Source organism: Ambystoma mexicanum, chromosome 4q (genome assembly GCF_040938575.1).
Source record: "Ambystoma mexicanum isolate Mex_15411 chromosome 4q, UKY_AmexF1_1, whole genome shotgun sequence".
NCBI lineage: Eukaryota > Metazoa > Chordata > Amphibia > Caudata > Ambystomatidae > Ambystoma > Ambystoma mexicanum.
In genome coordinates this window covers 1,114,777,324-1,114,794,550 of record NC_090928.1, presented here as the reverse complement: position 1 = coordinate 1,114,794,550, position 17,227 = coordinate 1,114,777,324, and the positions used below count along the sequence as shown (strand labels likewise).

Here is a 17,227-nt window from a genome sequence, read left to right as displayed (position 1 = left end):
CGACACCACTGGCTGTTGAGCCACTCTTGCATGGGACGCATGCGCAGCCGCGCATGAGGAACTACATAAATGCATGATGTCATCATTCCTAGCAGTCGCATGGCCTTGCATACCGTCACTTCCTGACTGGCGACATATTGAGGGATCTGAAAAAGCATGTTCTGAACCCTCTCGTTAGAGGGTGAAGACTAGGCCGTCTTTGGTCCAAATTAGAGCCCCCAGAAACTGTTTGACCTGACTGGGGTCTAAGCTGGATTTCCTCTCGTTGGAGAACCCCAGACTGAACAAGAGGTCTATTGTCTTCGGAGTGTTCAATAGGTATGTTTCGTAAGAGTCCCTTGTTATGAGCCAGTTGTCGAGGTATGGGTAAACTGGGAAGGATAGTCTGCGCAGGTGTGCTGCGGCTACTGCCAGGACGTTCGTAAACACCCTTGGCGCCGAGGTAATGCCGAAGGGGAGTACCTTGAACTGGTAGTGCTTGTCCTCTATCATGACCCTTTGGTATTTTCTGTGCGCTGGCAACATTGAAATATGAAAGTATGCATCTTTCATGTCCAGTGTTGCCATGTAATCCCCCTGCTTCAACAGTGGGATAACCTCCTGCAGAGTTACCATACAAAACGTTTTGTTTGACAAGTATAGTACAGGGTGCATGGTGAGGTCCCTCTTGGGTACAAGGAAGTACACTGAATAAATACCCTCATTTACCTGCAGAATAAGGAGGGCTTCTATGGTGTCCTTTTTCAGAAGTGCTTCCACCTCTTGAATCAGGATCTGCAGATGGTCTGGCGTCAGGCATCTTGTTTTGGCCGGTCTGAATTGTGGCGGTCAGGCGAATTCCACACAGTACCCATGGGCAGAGACGTCTTTATGGGAAGCTGCTTGATCTAAAGAAGTCAATTCTCATTGTTCAACAGCACACACCAGTATATTTTATAGTGTGCTGCTGAGGCTCTAAATGTTTTGCCTGTCTGTTGACAAGTACATTATTTGCTGATAATTCAACTTGTAATGCTTTCTGTGCTCACTATGGAATGCATGGATTGTTCATTTACTACGGCACAAGTGGTACAGGATTCTCAACTTTCCATGGGAATTCTTTTGATCATGAACAGCTAAAGTTGAAATACATATTAATATATTTGAGTGAAGCAATGGTTCAGAAGATTGCTCAGTGTGTTAAGCACTCTTTGCAGAGATCTGTGTTCAAATGCAAGATTCCAAATTCCAGCTATGGATATGTACTTTGTACTTGTTTTGTAGCACACCAGCTGCTATTATCAGCAATATACCTGCACCAGATAGCATTTACTATATAAAGTAACATATCAGCACAGAGAAGGTCTAGAAATTGGTTTGTAAAACCTAAGAAGCCACCTCCAATGAGGAGCATAAAGTGTTAGTCCGAGAGGTGATTAGTAATCCAGGTCAAGACTGTGGAACTAAGGCGTTCATGCTTGTATCACGGCTTTGCCAGCAAACAGTGATCCTGGACTAATCATTCATCTTATAGCACTAACATTACTGTGCTGTCTTCTGTGAAAAGGGTTGCCATTTCACATGCTGATGGCTTAGTTGAGCCCATTTCCAGTTCTTTTTGTTTATGTAGGCCATTTCAGTGGAAGGTGTTCTAGACAGAAGAGAACGGCGCAGGTATTGCCGGCCTCTGACAAGCATATTTAAGGTCTGCTTAGTTGACAAAATAAATGGTTTGCTTTTTTGTACAATTGAAAGATTTGTATGCACATTTATAAATGACAATTTCACAAGCCTTTATTTTATGTTTTTTAAAGCTTTAAAATACAAAAGAGAAACCAAGATAGAATATTTTAAGGTGGCATCAATCAGTATGGTGCTACTTATATACTTCCCTTGATGATGGAGACAATGAAGCTAGAATCATTCCCATTTAGCATAATCTGCTTTTATAACATTGTTTTTTAATTGTCATGTTGGGTTATGTGATGTGTACTTTCCAAGTCAGTTCTATAATATGGGATTATTTAAGTTCATACTAAGAACAGGAAAAGAAAGCGGTGAAGTGCAAAAATTGCACAGTGGGCACATCTCCGAACTTCACATCTTTACCAATGTGTGATCCTGGGCATCAGAGTGATTTCAAAGCCTCACTCATGGCTTCACTGGCTATAGTGTTGCTTCCTCTATAATAGTGAGCATTGATATATTGTGCACCACAGCCACTTGTTCCTTTGCTCTCTAATGACAAAACACTACTTGAAAACCATGTCCCTCTTCTAATTTTCATCCACTATCTATGCTATGGTATGTTTAGCTTTCTCCTTGCTTCCTATTGGGTGTCCGGTATCCACGCTTCAGCACTTGTATTCCATGAGGCTACTAATCTGAATCCTCCATCTATTCTGGATTATGCAAACCTTTTTAAATTATCTGTCTCTCACATTTATAATTTGGCCAGTATACCTTCCTCATTGCTGCTATTGTTGAACATTGTTCTGCAGCTGTGCTAGAACATAAGAACCTGTGTCGTGGACTGAGAATGTTGACCTTGAAATGGAACTGGTTTATCATTCTAATTAAAACAAGGATTGTAAGGGGACTGAAAAGGAGTAGCCATGCTTATTTTGTCCACTGTGAGGCAGCATATCGAGCTATGGTCTGATCGCGATGAGGGGGGCGCCCCTAGATATTCTGCATCGCTTAATTCCTTTGGTTCGGTGGAGGGGGCCCCAAAGGGGTCTGTGCCCCGTGCCCCAAAAATACTTAAGAGGGCCCTGCCTGTGGGCGACCGTCTTGAGAACCTACTGGTTTGACTTTATCCCTCCCATGCCGAGAGGAAAGATGTTAAGCGCCCCCCGACCGGGGTGACATGGGAGGGGACCTGGATCCGTAGATCATTTCTGACCAGAGGCTGCGGCTCCCCTGGAGTTGGGGCCTCTGCCTCTACCTTTCCCGCGCTGCTGTCCACTAGGTGGATAGTTGGAGGCTGGATGCCTGTCCTGAGTTCCAGGTATTTCCTGTATTATACTGATTTTGTGTGGAACGGGATTGGTCCCAAAATCTTGGGGGAGGATTTTGTGCGATTTGTTGAAGGGACTTCAGAGTCTCATGCTCTTTTTTTGGCAGTCTCGAGGGCATCATCTACTGCCTTACTGAAGAGGTTTGCATCTTCGACAGGTTTATTAATAAGAGCTGCCTGGGTCTCTGGCTTGAAGCCCGAGTTCCTGAGACAAGCGTGCCGTTTGAGCAGGGTGCCCTGTGTCAGGGATCTCCTGCCGTCTCTGCAGCATCCAAGGTATTTTTCAGCACGTTCTGATTGACTTGTCTGCCCTCAGCCCCGATGGCAAGAGATTTAGTCTTGGCGGGTTCAGGCACCTCCTGGAGACCTTCATGCAGTAGGTTCCACTACATCGGCATAACTGGCAAGCAACGTGGTGTTCGCCATGTGCGTGGAAAAAGCAGCTACTGTGGTGACTCCTTATTGGGAGGTGCCTCTCCCGTGGAAAGGGGTACCCCCACCTGTTTCCTGGTGGTGGTCACCACTAGGGAATCGGGGGTAGCATGGCCCCTAATGTAGGTAGGGTCAGTAGGCGAAGGGTGAAATAATTTTTCCACCCTCGGATTTAGCGCCCTAGTCTGGGCTGGTGTGATCAATGAAGGAGCCAATCTGCTCTTAATGGAATTCAGAAGAGGAATGGCTTGGCTGGAGGGGGGCTTTTGAGGATATCCCCCACAAAATCCTGTTTAGGCAAGGCCTCCAGGGTGGCAATTTGAAAATGGTTAGCTGCCTTTCTCAAGATGGCGTTGAACACCATCTGGTCGTCCACTGGGGAAGCCTATCTGGCCGGAGTGGAGGGAGGTGAATCCAAACATAGGACATCATGGTCCTGGTCGCGAGTAGGGAGCGCCCAGGGTTCTGCCTCAACCTGGCGGCTATCCTCCCAGTTGTCTGAGATCTGCCTGTTCTTCCACAGTGTAATCTAAGAAGGTAGTGTCCTCCTCCTGGTCATAAATGCCCTGATACATATCCATGTGGATCTCGTCCTCAGAGAGGACGCAAGAGTAATCTTCTTGAGTGGTTTCTACAGTTCTTTGAAATTTAGAAGCAGGCATAGAAGGAGGGTCCTCCCGAGGTCTCTTGGGGGGTAGGGTTCTTTGAAAGCGAGACAAATTTCTCCAATCTATCTATACACCCATAAAATCTTTCTCTGGTCCGCCTAGATGAGCCAGAGGGATCTAAGGGTGGACAATGTTCATTTTCCTCCCTATGGTGCCGAAATGTGTTCCCAATAGAGCTCGTCAACGGCACAGGGCTCTCTACGTAGTCCTCAGGAGCATCGGGACGCTGTGGTGCATCTTTCAGCACGTCCGCAGGCCGCTCTTTGTGCTTCAACGTGTCCCGAGACCTCTCCTTCAACCCCACTGCCAAAGCAATCTTAACGATGCTTCTGGAGTGGGGCGATGGGCCAGTTGACTGAGGCCTAGCGGTAGATCTTTCTCCTACCGGGGCCTTAGGGGGCCCCGGAGCGTCAGCTAAAGGCGCTTCGATGGCCGCATGGGTTTTGTAGGTAGCACCCTTTGTTTTAGGAGGCCCAGTTGCAAGATAGTGCTGCGTATGCAGAGAAGGCTGCTGACCAGCGGATCCAGTCGAAATTTTCGGCATTTCCGTTGCCGCTTTCTCCGGTTCGACAGCACTGTCGAAACCGGGACCAGGGTTGTGTGCTTAGTGCTGGGTTCTTGTAAGACCCTGTCACTGGGTGTTTTCGCCACAGCGTGACTCACGTCAGGCCTGTCAGGGACGGGTGTGGCGGACCCTGAAACATCTGCCGTAAGGTCAAGGCATCCGACACCGATGCCTGTTCATCACTGGTTCCCCCCTCCCCCGTCACCTTCGGCGGGTGCAGTGGTCAGGAAAGAGGACATGCCGTAGGCTGCCCACCGCTTAACGCGGTGCACCTTAAGCGTCTTAAGGCACAGGAGTTTACAGGCCACGCACTGCACTTCGTCGTGGTCAAGGGGTAGACAATAGTTGCACTTAAGAGTGCTCGTCCTTCCAAGGGTATCTGGCCCCGCAAGAGGGGCAAAACCTAAAGGGTGTCCTTTCCACAGTGAAAGGCAATAAAGCGATGACCAGACCTAGGAAGCAAAGAGGGGGGGGGGGGAAGAGGAGAGACATAACTGAAAGAATATGGTCAACCCGACGCCACTCTCCCTACTGTGTAGGCCGGCCAGAGGGCCCGGCCACGTGGACGGCTCAACCGCTGATTCGTAAGTGTTGAAAGTCCACCGCAGTCTTCGGCGTAGTACAGGAAGCACCATCGAAAGGACTTTTAAGGTGATAATCAACAAAGTCGATGAGCAAGGTAATAATAATGCCTCTTATGAAAGAGCTCTGCAAAGGGCGACCAGTTATCTGGGCGGAAAAAACAATCCGAGGGACCTCGGCGCGTGAGGGATTTTGGGTACACTACACGTCACGATAGGGATAGTGTTACAGACGCCTATGCAGACGTCCCCTTTCGAGCTTCGAAAGACAAAATGCAATACTCTGTGGTTACCACTGGAGGTCGGACCATACGCACAGCATGTGATTCTAAGCAGATTAACAAGCATCAGAATGAGTCTTATGAAGTCCTGAAAGGTGGTCTTCTGAATAAACTCTCCAACAGGGAACATAGGAAAATAATGGAAATGTGTTTGTGTCCTGTTCTGGCTGTTGCAGTAGATGTATACATGGAATAGTCTGAACTTCTGGCTACGGCAGCCTTCTCGCTGGAAGGCCTTAGTACAATATCCTTATTAGTAAACCTTGCATGGGACATGGCACATCTGTTGCTATTAAATATTAAACTAAGTAAAGCAAAATCCTCCAATACGCTCCCCCCAAAAAAGAAAACAAGAGCACTGCTGTAGCCAGAACAAAAAGTCCATCTGCAACCAGCCTACTTCCCAACACATTGTTAGATTTCTATAAAACGCATAGAGGTCAAAATGGGGTGCTTAAAAATTATCCTTATTCTGCTAGCCATGGGGTAGCGCATCATATAAAGGAATTCAGTAACAGGAGGACTTCAGTAGAATTCCCTCACGTACCAAAAGAAAGTAATAAAACCACACAAGCAAGCAGAAAGTTTGGGGGGAAACACAAAGGTAGGCAAAAGAGCCCCACAAATGGAGTTCTCCCCTCTGCATGCTCAAAGTTGCAGGATTACACCAAAGAAAATAAGGGGTGATGCAGCGCAGGTTCACCGCTTTCTCTCCCACAGTACCTTCATCTGTTAGGTGTCCAAATACAGTTATATGACAAAAGTAACTTCCATATGGAAGCACCAGTGCTGCTGCAGCCAAACACGCCTACAGTCAAAAGAATGCAGGGGGAATTAGCACTGCTGTTTCTGTGCGGAGAAGAGATGGACAGCAACAAGCCCCAGGCAATTTCTACTCTTATATCAAAACTGAAGGCTACTAAATAATAATTATTGTGCATACTTTGTACACACGAGGAACAGAACCGCTTTGCAGATCCCTGGAAGAGCTGTGTTCACACCAGTGCTTTGCAAGGTTGGGGATTTTATTTCAATGCACCTTAACATTTTAAAGCCATTTGTTTTCACATAAAAGACTGGTTTAGAAAAGCAAACCTACCGTTTACTTTGGGTAAATATTCTTTATGGTGATAATCTACAAAATCAATGAATATATAAAAAACACTGATTGGATACAAGAATGCAATTGGTTGCATTTTCTCTGGCCAGCTGAAATTCAGTTGAAGTGCAATGATTACACTTCAAAATGGCAACTGCTGTAAAGCATTCTGTGGGCTGCTTGAATGTCCAAAGTGCAGAGAAAAGTCAAGTCACTCTTTATCCTACACAACTACATACACTAGGATTATTCATGTAAGATTTTGTTGGGAGGAAGGGTGCGTTTGAGGACCACTTACGAAATTAGCAACCCATTGCATAGGTTTTCCTAATGAGAATGTACAGTCACTGTTCAAGCCCAGAGGTATATCCAAGAACATGCAGCGCTCCAGATGATGCACATAAGCAGATTTCTGGCATACACAGATAGATATGTTTGCTATGCTGAACCCTCTCAATCCCTGGGCACTTACCCTTCACTTTTGGTGGCAGGGAGCTTCTTCTTGAGGTCCTGCTGGTCCTCCGCTTTTAGAATGACAAAGCCTGTGAACTGGCTGGCGTTGTACATGGGCAGAAAGCCAAGTTCTTCACGGCGGGCCACAAAGCAGTCCGGATGGTACCAGCGGTCAATCATCCCGAGCTGCGGTTTCTCAGGGTCCACCATCTTTTTAGAAAGTCTCACCTGATTCTGTTAGCAAGAATAAAAACTCTGAAAGTTAGCAATAGCAAAAGTACTATATTAAGTACAATACAAATCTGTTTTACATGCTGTTGGTTGCCACATGTATCCACTTGCAAATGGAGCTTTAACTAGTGAGTGTTCCCGAGAGGCAACACAACGGTGCTCATATTTGGATCTAAAATATATTAAACTTGGCACCAACCAACTGGGATTCAAACTCCTTGTCTTACGTTATGCATGGATCCCTGCAGTAATTACATTAACCCACTGAGTACCCTCTTTTTGTAAACTCTTTATTGAAAGTTACAAACACAACATACTGCAATACAAAATAAAGCAGATGTACAAGCACATTTGGTTTTGGTCGAAATATAAAATGCGAAAAATATTACATTTAACGGTGAGCATGGCAAAAACATGATTTAAACACACTCCCAAGATGGTTAAGATACAAGGCATAAATTAGTTTTCACAAATTGACGCAGAGTTTGCCAATCAAGTAAGAATTTAAGTAGCAAACAAACCTATTTGATTAGAGATGTTGTACTCCTATTTGACACCAGAATGTGCCCAAGACATAAAATGAGCAACAAAACAGCAAGCTTGTGTACCAATGAAGTCGCTTATTAGTGAGGAGCCAGAACTTGCAAATTCTTCATTCCACTAGAACAGCAGGTCGACTAACTTAGTTCACCTACTCTACCTCAGAGAAATGCACTTGACCCATGGCAACAGGCGACAACAAATTTAAACCTACTTTCTGTAAAATGGTGCATGTCAACACAAGCCCACTTTGTTTGACCCACTGCTGCCAACGAGAGCCCAGCCATGCATAGTTAAACTTCTTTTTGATCTTTACTGCAAAGTAAACGTTCAATGTTTCAAACAGCCCCTACAAATGTTACTCCCTTAATAAAATCCACTCAACTTTGCAAATGGGCAAAAAGACTGAGCCCTAGATGAGTGCCTATAAAATGTAAAAGGTTAGCTGCACAAATTGACACAAACAGATAGGATATAAAGACTCTGAAAACAGTTTGGCTACCTCCCTACTGCAGGTGGTAATATATAATGCAATCATGATCATATAGCAAAGCGAGCTCTAGAGGATAACTACAGTGTATGGTAGTGCACTAGGTCTGTAGATGTACAAACTGGGTGGAACTATTGTTCACTACTTTGCATACACATCTAGTTAGCTTTCTGTATTCAATACTTAAGAGGAAAGAGTACGAGAATAAGCCGAGTGGATGGCAAAGGGCGCAGAAGGCAAATTTGTGGGGGGAGAGGGGGTATTGGAGTTTGCTTGCATCTAACTTTCAGGAGTAGCTGATATAAAGCAACAGGATGAGACAATAGATTGTCAAGGAGTATAGGAACAGCTCATGGGTTGAGCACCAGTTGCTTTAACCAACAAGATACATGACTTGTTTTGCGATCAAAAGCCTTTGGTCATGTGATCATGGCCATTTTCAAAAGTATGCACTAGTCAATATGATGCATCTTCCCCAACAAAATGAAATATATTGGACACCGAGATTTAGATACACTAATCTAAACTGTACTGAAAAGCAATGAGATGCAGTGTTTAACAGCATTAATACTGTAATTAGGCAAGACTGGACTTTGGGAGATAGGATACAGTTAGCTTAATAGAAGGGTCATCCCAATTATCTCAGGTTTGCAATTATTTGAAAAGGAAAATATTGCCTAGCACTCCCACACAGGCCTTTTGCACAAGAGTGGAGAAGATGACAACTGCTGCACTCCTTCTCCATTAGCCTTTTTGAACTTGCAGATGTGAAGAGAACCCCGAGGGCAAGAGAGGAATGCAGGGCGAGCTGCGCTCTCATTGAACAGCGTAACTTAAATAGCTAACTTAGCTGCATACGTGTCAATTTGATTAGCAAACCTACATAATTGCACAGCAAATTACTATGGCACACTGCTTATTTTAGGCACTTTATCAGATACACAAGAGATTTCAGAATAGGACAGTGGAACTAAATGGTAAGACATGTAGGACCTGGTTATTTTATGCATTTTAGATAATGTGTTTTCCCAATACTTCTCCTTTATGACATACTCAATATAGGGTGAGCATTTTAAGACTGTCTAGACTGCACTTCATCTGCGTTGTTACGTATAACATTTTGAACAAAGAGGACCATGTCTCTAGATCTTGTTTATTATAGCATGTTAATTTATCAGTGGCAAGTTGATGTCACGATTTGTGCCTTATTATAATTAACGGTAAAAACCAGACAGTTGCCACCAGTGTGCAATGGAAGTATTTGCACTTAAGATTCCACTAATAAGTGCACTCATTAAGGATCGCAGCGGCTAGACGTTCCTCTACTACTGCTAAAGAAATACACAGGAGTAATGGGCGCACACAAAGCGTCATTCCAAAACTTGTATAATTGAATAGGACCACCAGGTGGATTAGAGGATACATCCAAAACAAATCAGAATTGGACGGGTAGATTTTCTGTAGTCTGTACAGGGTAAAACCTACTGAGTATCACAATTACCAAGACTCGCACAGTGGGATATCCTTGGAAGACATGGGGGTCTACTCCATAATGGATACTCATTAAGAACTGTTCATGAAGCATTAAGAACTGAAACCAAAAATGTTTTAAGAGAAAACAAAGAACACAACCAGTACTTATCCAAGTGGTAAACATGACAAAATCTAGATACTGAAATAACAATGAAGGCTACTTATTGTATATTTAACCATCCTAGTTCATGTTTTTTATTCCAGAGGAGAAACTAATTAATGCATGGTGCACAAAGGACTCATATGCGATTGCTCAAACAAATCTGCCAGGCGCATTGGCTAAGCTGGTACTAAAATACTATTTAGTAAAAAATACTGGGCTGAAATACTCCAGTTACAGAAAGCCTCCTTTCCAACCTGACTGAAAATGTATTGAGGGAAGGCAAAAGTACACACAACGAAGGATACCTCCTACCTTCTATCAAGTACAAGAGCTTAACGGAGCCCCCTTCTTCACCGATTATCAATTCCATCGTCTCACCATTTATTTTGACCTTCCACTATCAAGCCTTTAAGGAACTATACATGACAGACAAGGAAAGCATGAAAAGCGATCATGGAAGTCTTGAAACGTAAATGCTAAATATCATTTCAGATTGCCAACAGCATACTGCCTTGATGCCTTCTGCTGTAATAAACGCCCAAGCCACAGCCACCCTAGATGAGCTAAAACCAGTTCTACCCATATGAATGCCTATTTGGTGCATAGTCTCCTGAATTTCACATTTTTTTCTTTTTCAGTAGCCTCATGCATTACCAGTATCACTTAATATTTACTAACAGTTGCAACCAGTCTTAGATTTTCTTGATATTTTTTAAACAGGATGAACAAATAAATTCATGTGGGACTCGTACTTGCCTCACAAGCTAGGAAAACAAAGCTCCAACAGAAAAAAACATTCAATAAGGTTATACAAAGGCTCCCATTTATGGCCAGAATAATTCCCCATATTAGTCACATATCGGGTATATAACTTCCTATATAGCCCTGGCATATAGCATTCGACCTAGGTATTCCCTAAACCTATCCTTATTCATTCATAACTACTTCTCACTTTCATGCCCCTCCCATGCTTAGTAGGCTCATTTCTCTGATTCTAGTGCATTATAAAACTCAAAATAAATTAAAGGCCCAAGAATCCAATTCAGCAAGTAGCCTCGTAAGTAGCCTGTTTCGCCTGGCTACTCTCATCCTGCTCGGAAGATCGTATATTTGGATCATCAGTAACCTGCCGCCTGAGAAGCCAAAGGAAGAAAGGACATTCAACCTCACCTTACTGGTGACTAATGAAAATATGAACTATATTATATCGCCTCCATTAATACTAGAACATAGAATCCACACTAAAACACTTATATCCTTTCATGCAGGCCACGCCCACCTTTGAGGAGGAGTCTACATATTGCGAGGCAGCACGCCTCAGCAAGTAGCCTCGTAAGTAGCCTGTTTCGCCTGGCTACTCTCATCCTGCTCGGAAGATCGTATATTTGGATCATCAGTAACCTGCCGCCTGAGAAGCCAAAGGAAGAAAGGACATTCAACCTCACCTTACTGGTGACTAATGAAAATATGAACTATATTATATCGCCTCCATTAATACTAGAACATAGAATCCACACTAAAACACTTATATCCTTTCATGCAGGCCACGCCCACCTTTGAGGAGGAGGCTACATATTGCGGGGCAGCACGCCTCAGCAAGTAGCCTCAGCAAGTAGCCTCGTAAGTAGCCCCGTAAGTAGCCTCGTAAGTAGCCTCGTAAGTAGCCTCGTAAGTAGCCTCGTAAGTAGCCTCGTAAGTAGCCTCGTAAGTAGCCTCGTAAGTAGCCTCGTAAGTAGCCTCGTAAGTAGCCTCGTAAGTAGCCTCGTAAGTAGCCTCGTAAGTAGCCTCGTAAGTAGCCTCGTAAGTAGCCTCGTAAGTAGCCTCGTAAGTAGCCTCGTAAGTAGCCTCGTAAGTAGCCTCGTAAGTAGCCTCGTAAGTAGCCTCGTAAGTAGCCTCGTAAGTAGCCTCGTAAGTAGCCTCGTAAGTAGCCTCGTAAGTAGCCTCGTAAGTAGCCTGTTTCGCCTGGCTACTCTCATCCTGCTCGGAAGATCGTATATTTGGATCATCAGTAACCTGCAGCCTGAGAAGCCAAAGGAAGAAAGGACATTCAACCTCACCTTACTGGTGACTAATGAAAATATGAACTATATTATATCGCCTCCATTAATACTAGAACATAGAATCCACACTAAAACACTTATATCCTTTCATGCAGGCCACGCCCACCTTTGAGGAGGAGTCTACATATTGCGAGGCAGCACGCCTCAGCAAGTAGCCTCGTAAGTAGCCTCGTAAGTAGCCTGTTTCGCCTGGCTACTCTCATCCTGCTCGGAAGATCGTATATTTGGATCATCAGTAACCTGCCGCATGAGAAGCCAAAGGAAGAAAGGACATTCAACCTCACCTTACTGGTGACTAATGAAAATATGAACTATATTATATTGCCTCCATTAATACTAGAACATAGAATCCACACTAAAACACTTATATCCTTTCATGCAGGCCACGCCTACCTTTGAGGAGGAGTCTACATATTGCGAGGCAGCACGCCTCAGCAAGTAGCCTCAGCAAGTAGCCTGTTTCGCCTGTGAGGTTTCCTATTGTTTCAGGCAGGTGCTTGGTCTCCCCCGTCATCCGAGACGAACCGTCTTTACGAGCGAACCTTGTGAACACGAATGATCTGAGAGAGGGCGTCCCTTGCTCCGGTAAAGCAGACTCTCTCTCTTTGTTGTTGAAACCATGTGCTGACACGAACGAGCGGAGGGCGCGTCTCCTGTGCCGGTAATGCAGATTGTATTTCTGTGTTGTTGAAACCGGGTGTTAACACATATGCTCTGAGGGAGGGCGTTATTTGTGTTGGTATTGCAGACTGCACCTATCTGTCGTTGAAGCCGTGTGCTAACACGAATGCACTGAGGGAGTGTGCTACTCTTGCTGTTAATGCAGATTGATTTTCTAAGTTCTTGATGTCGAGTGCTAACACGATTGAAACGAGGACGAGTGATACACCTGCTCGTAATGCCGATTGGAGGCTTAGTTGTTAGATGCATAGTGAATTTAACTGTTACTGCAGGCAAGTGCATATGGGTAGAAGTTTAAATGCGATGCAATGAGTTTTTTAGCTATATAATCTATACTTAAAGAATGGCCATAAACCCAAACAGACCGAAGCGCAACTTTAACACATTAAGAACAATTATGACTAGGCGAGCCAGTATGGCACTAGCGGAGGAGACTTTAATTGCGCTCTCGTCTGACACAGATGAAGATAATGTAGACTGTGCTCAAACGCTTCCCATTGAAACAGGCGAGCTAGCAAATTGAAATACTGGGGTAACAAACTCCCAATGTCTATATAAAGAAGGCTCCAAACAAATGGAACCAACAGATGATAACAGCGCAACGAACCCGAGTTTACTGTATCCCAATACTCCTCTTATATTTGGGACAGGTGAGATAACCCTACTCAGTCTTTCTCAGCATTTGGACTCTATTGAGGAAGAAGGTGCACTCCAGAGTAGTAAAAGTAATATATATAAGCATGATAAGGAAGTGCCGTATGAAAACATAAATAGCCTGATATTTAAAGAATTAAAAAAACCAACTGAGAATGCTAAATGAAATAGTTATGGCTATCACTGCTTTACCAGATCTTTGCCGAACACTTATAGCAGAATGGCATCAAGGCTCAAGCAAGAACGCTAATCGAGAGGAAAGGTACCAAGAGTCTTCGTCTTCCAATGTGGAGTTTGAGCCACAAGTGGCCACTAAGACTGACGTTATTAGCGCGACACCAGACACATTTGTGTTACCTTGGTTGATTCAATAGCCAACTCGGAAGTGAGTACGACAGGGAATGCAGCAATCACTAGCTGCACTGTCAAAGAGGAATTTAAACCCCCTAAAAGGAAAGAAAAAAAAAGGTAACCGCCAAAAATAATGCAATAAAGAACGGAAGTCTAAACATGTCTTCTCGCAAGTTCATTCGAGATGTGGATCTGCGAGAAGACATGGAGGATTGATAGTCAAGGAATCCACCCAAGAAGAAACGAGAACAGACTCAGACACTACAAGGAAAAAAAAGGGAAAATTGTAAAGCTACCTCTCAGTGTTCCTATGAAAGAATATACAGAAGGGCCTTTAAAACTGGCCGATGCATTAAAACAAAAAGGTGTCTGACAGAATAGACACAAACTTAAGAATGTTGGAAAGAGGTGTGGCGGACATCTTTGACATCTTTAAAAATCCAGAGAGGATTTCACAAGGTAATACTCCAGTTTCTGCGGGCCCCGTTTATATTAATACTCTTAATAGTGCTAATGATCAATCTTTAATATGTGTTGGTGAGACGCAGCAAAAAGTAGAAACCAGTAACAGAGATGGAAATAAGGTGAAGACTACTCATTTGGGTAATGAGTGTGTGAAGGAAAATCCTACAGTTGTTGTAACATGTACAGATGCCAATGAAATACAGCCACCAACAGAAGAGATCAATAAGGGTTTGTCAGAACAAGTACAGAGTGAAATAATTGACAAAATATTAACTAACTAAATGGCTTTGATGTCACAAAAGTCAGAGGTAAAGTTGAATTCTGCGGTGACACTGAAGTGGGAGAATGGAACAAAAGGCTCCCACCAATCCTCTCACACCCCTGGCCTAGAGGATCACGGCCCAGGCACCCGCCACGAGAGGAGTTTGCCCATCTACCAGACGACCAAATACCCTGGTACAGGAACATACGGATGTGCCCACCCGCCTGCCCATGCCGACACCTGCGGCATGGATGAACTCGACTGAACCATCCAACACTAAATCAACACATCGTTAGAGATGCCATGACGACCTAGCCAACGGTCAGCACACCCGTGCAAACATGCACACTGGACACTCCCACACCAATCCACACGAAGAACATATTCAGTGCTATGACGTAGGTGACGGACACACCCACTGACGCGCATCTTTATTATTTTTCACATAGGCTTTTCAAAATGCAGAAACGCAAGACGCACAATGAACTCATCTAAAATGCTTGCTCACGCTTCTCCTAAACCCATGCATTACAGTGAGAAATATAACGAAGACATGATACTGGGGATAAAGCAATATGATACCATAACCTAAAGCGCTGTGTATCAAACGTTTCCACCTATGCACAAGGCCCAAGTAGGCCGCAAGCAAGAGCTTCCATGAACATTGAATGAGCAAGAGTACAGTTGCTGACCCTGCAGAATGAGCCCGGCGAGAGCAGACAGTCAAGGGCAGAATGTTGCAAACTCGCATGCCGCAAGCCGACAAGGTCACACCTGCAAATTAAGCCAGGCACACAGTGGAAAATGCAATATTAATTGTGCAGAATTCTGCCTCAACCACGGTCTCACCTCACGTGACCAAGCCGAACCTGACAGGGTGCCAGGCCCAGGAGGAGGGAGGCGCCTGGATCCCACGTTTCAAGACACAGGCAGATACAATTAAGCGACTCAATGGACATCTGCGGCGGTGGGAGTAGTCTGCCTTCCAGCATATGAATAAATCCTCACATTGTCTGCACATACCCATAGTGATACATTGTTGCAAATGACAGGTGCACCGCGAGCTGGGAACAGCGATGGTCCCAGACTGGGGGGCTCGCGAGTGGACCAATCAGAACATGGGGCTCTTATCACTGACGCCATTAACATTAGCCAATCCTCAGGGGTCTTCATGTAACAATTTTCATGTATCAAATTGAAGGGACAACCCAAGTATACCACCTGACTGACCCTCAACCAATAATAACGCTCTCTATACGTATGCTATACTAACCCTACCACTCGAGGAACCAATCGAGAGTGGCGATAGGTTTTTTGCTAACTTTCCCAGGTGACGCAAGTAGCGCGTCATACAAAGGTAAAAAGGGCCTGCGAGCCCCACGATTGGAGAGAGAGTGTCAGGACGGACGCGTACGATCCTTGACCCATCCCTGCCGTTTTGTTTAATAAACAGCAGAATCACCTTGCTTCTTGCGTGAGTCTCATACTCATTTTTTTGGGATATACGGGAGGAGTTGGGGCCTTCCTGCCCGGAGGTCCGCGGACGGCCCAGCCGACCCCGGGAGAATTTCCCCCCGACAAGTTGGAGGCACTGCTGAGATCTGTTTGAGGTCTGCTTTTATTTTATTTTTCCGAGTACTCCCGTTGCGAGGAGGCCCGGCGGCGCGGCCCCCTCTGCCGCTGCCCCCTTTTGAGGACTACAGGACCATCGCGGAACTGCGAGAAGACCAGACAGCGCAATCCGGATATTGGCCTTCGGGAGCCGGTTGAGAAGTATCCCGCCCGCGGTTGGCGAGTGTCCAGATGTGGTCCAGACGAGGGGAGGTGGCGAGCCGCTTGGAGGGGTGCACGCAGTCGAGCGGCCCCGCATCAAGAGAACTTGGTGAGTATGCCACGCATAACAAGCAATGTGAAATTGTGAGGGAGGGGAAGGAATTGAATACGGGAGGCGGGAGGTGTTACACAGGTGCGCGGCGAAGGTTTGATAAATTAGTGTTGACGGTGCAATGAATGGTAGCTGGACAAGTGCGAGAGCAGTCCGCTACGTTACGGAAGAGAAGGGGGCGGAGCACGAACACATCACGTGCGGCCGCTCGTAGACACTGATTGGCCTAGGTCGCGACCACGTGTAAGGGTGTGTGTGTGTGTGCGGTTTCCTACAATTTGGTAATTATTGATCAATGAGTAGATGAGGATCCCTATTGATCGAGCAGGAAACTCGATAGATAGATGACGTTTCCCTGTAGGCGGTAGCTAGCTGGTTGCCTAATACAGAAGATAATTGGCTGGTTAAGCCCTCCTGTCGAGGGGCGTATCACACGCGAGGCGATGCAGCGTGCGCAGTCCGATTATATTGTTGATTACCTTGTTCCAGGCGTGACAGGAAGACAGCTGTGGGGGTTAATGGGGGTAGATTGCAAGCGTATTTTGAACTTTTAAAAACATATGAAGAACTTACCAGTAAGTTTTGAAGAGATCGGTGACGTCACCAGTAGGGCTTTCATAGGATATCTCGAACACAAGGCATCTTTCTTTCTGAGAGTGGTGGGGAAGAGAATTATGGTAAGGGAGTGGAAACGGAGGTAAACGGTAACGAGTTGATAGGGGGGAAGGTGAAAAGGGCGACGTGGCTGCGCACGGAGAACGCCGGCCACGGCAAGTGAAGAAAGGGGAGGAGGAGTAAGAGAAAGTGGGACGGCTGTATAAGAACGTCACAAGGGGCACGCAGCCGCAGGGGGCTACGTGCGCCTCGGCCGCAGGGGGCCGGAAAGGTGTTCGGT

At 45.2% G+C, this 17,227-nt stretch overlaps 1 protein-coding gene across 1 annotated transcript in view; it reads right to left on the bottom strand.

Annotated features, from left to right (window-relative positions):
• Window positions 1-17,227, bottom strand: part of PARP1 (poly(ADP-ribose) polymerase 1) — a 921,075-nt gene that overhangs the window by 704,769 nt on the left and 199,079 nt on the right. Inside the window, exon 4 of the mRNA XM_069608683.1 lies at window positions 7,097-7,311. Within this exon, the coding sequence (XP_069464784.1) occupies window positions 7,097-7,311 (215 nt within the window). The remainder of the gene's footprint in view (window positions 1-7,096; window positions 7,312-17,227) is intronic.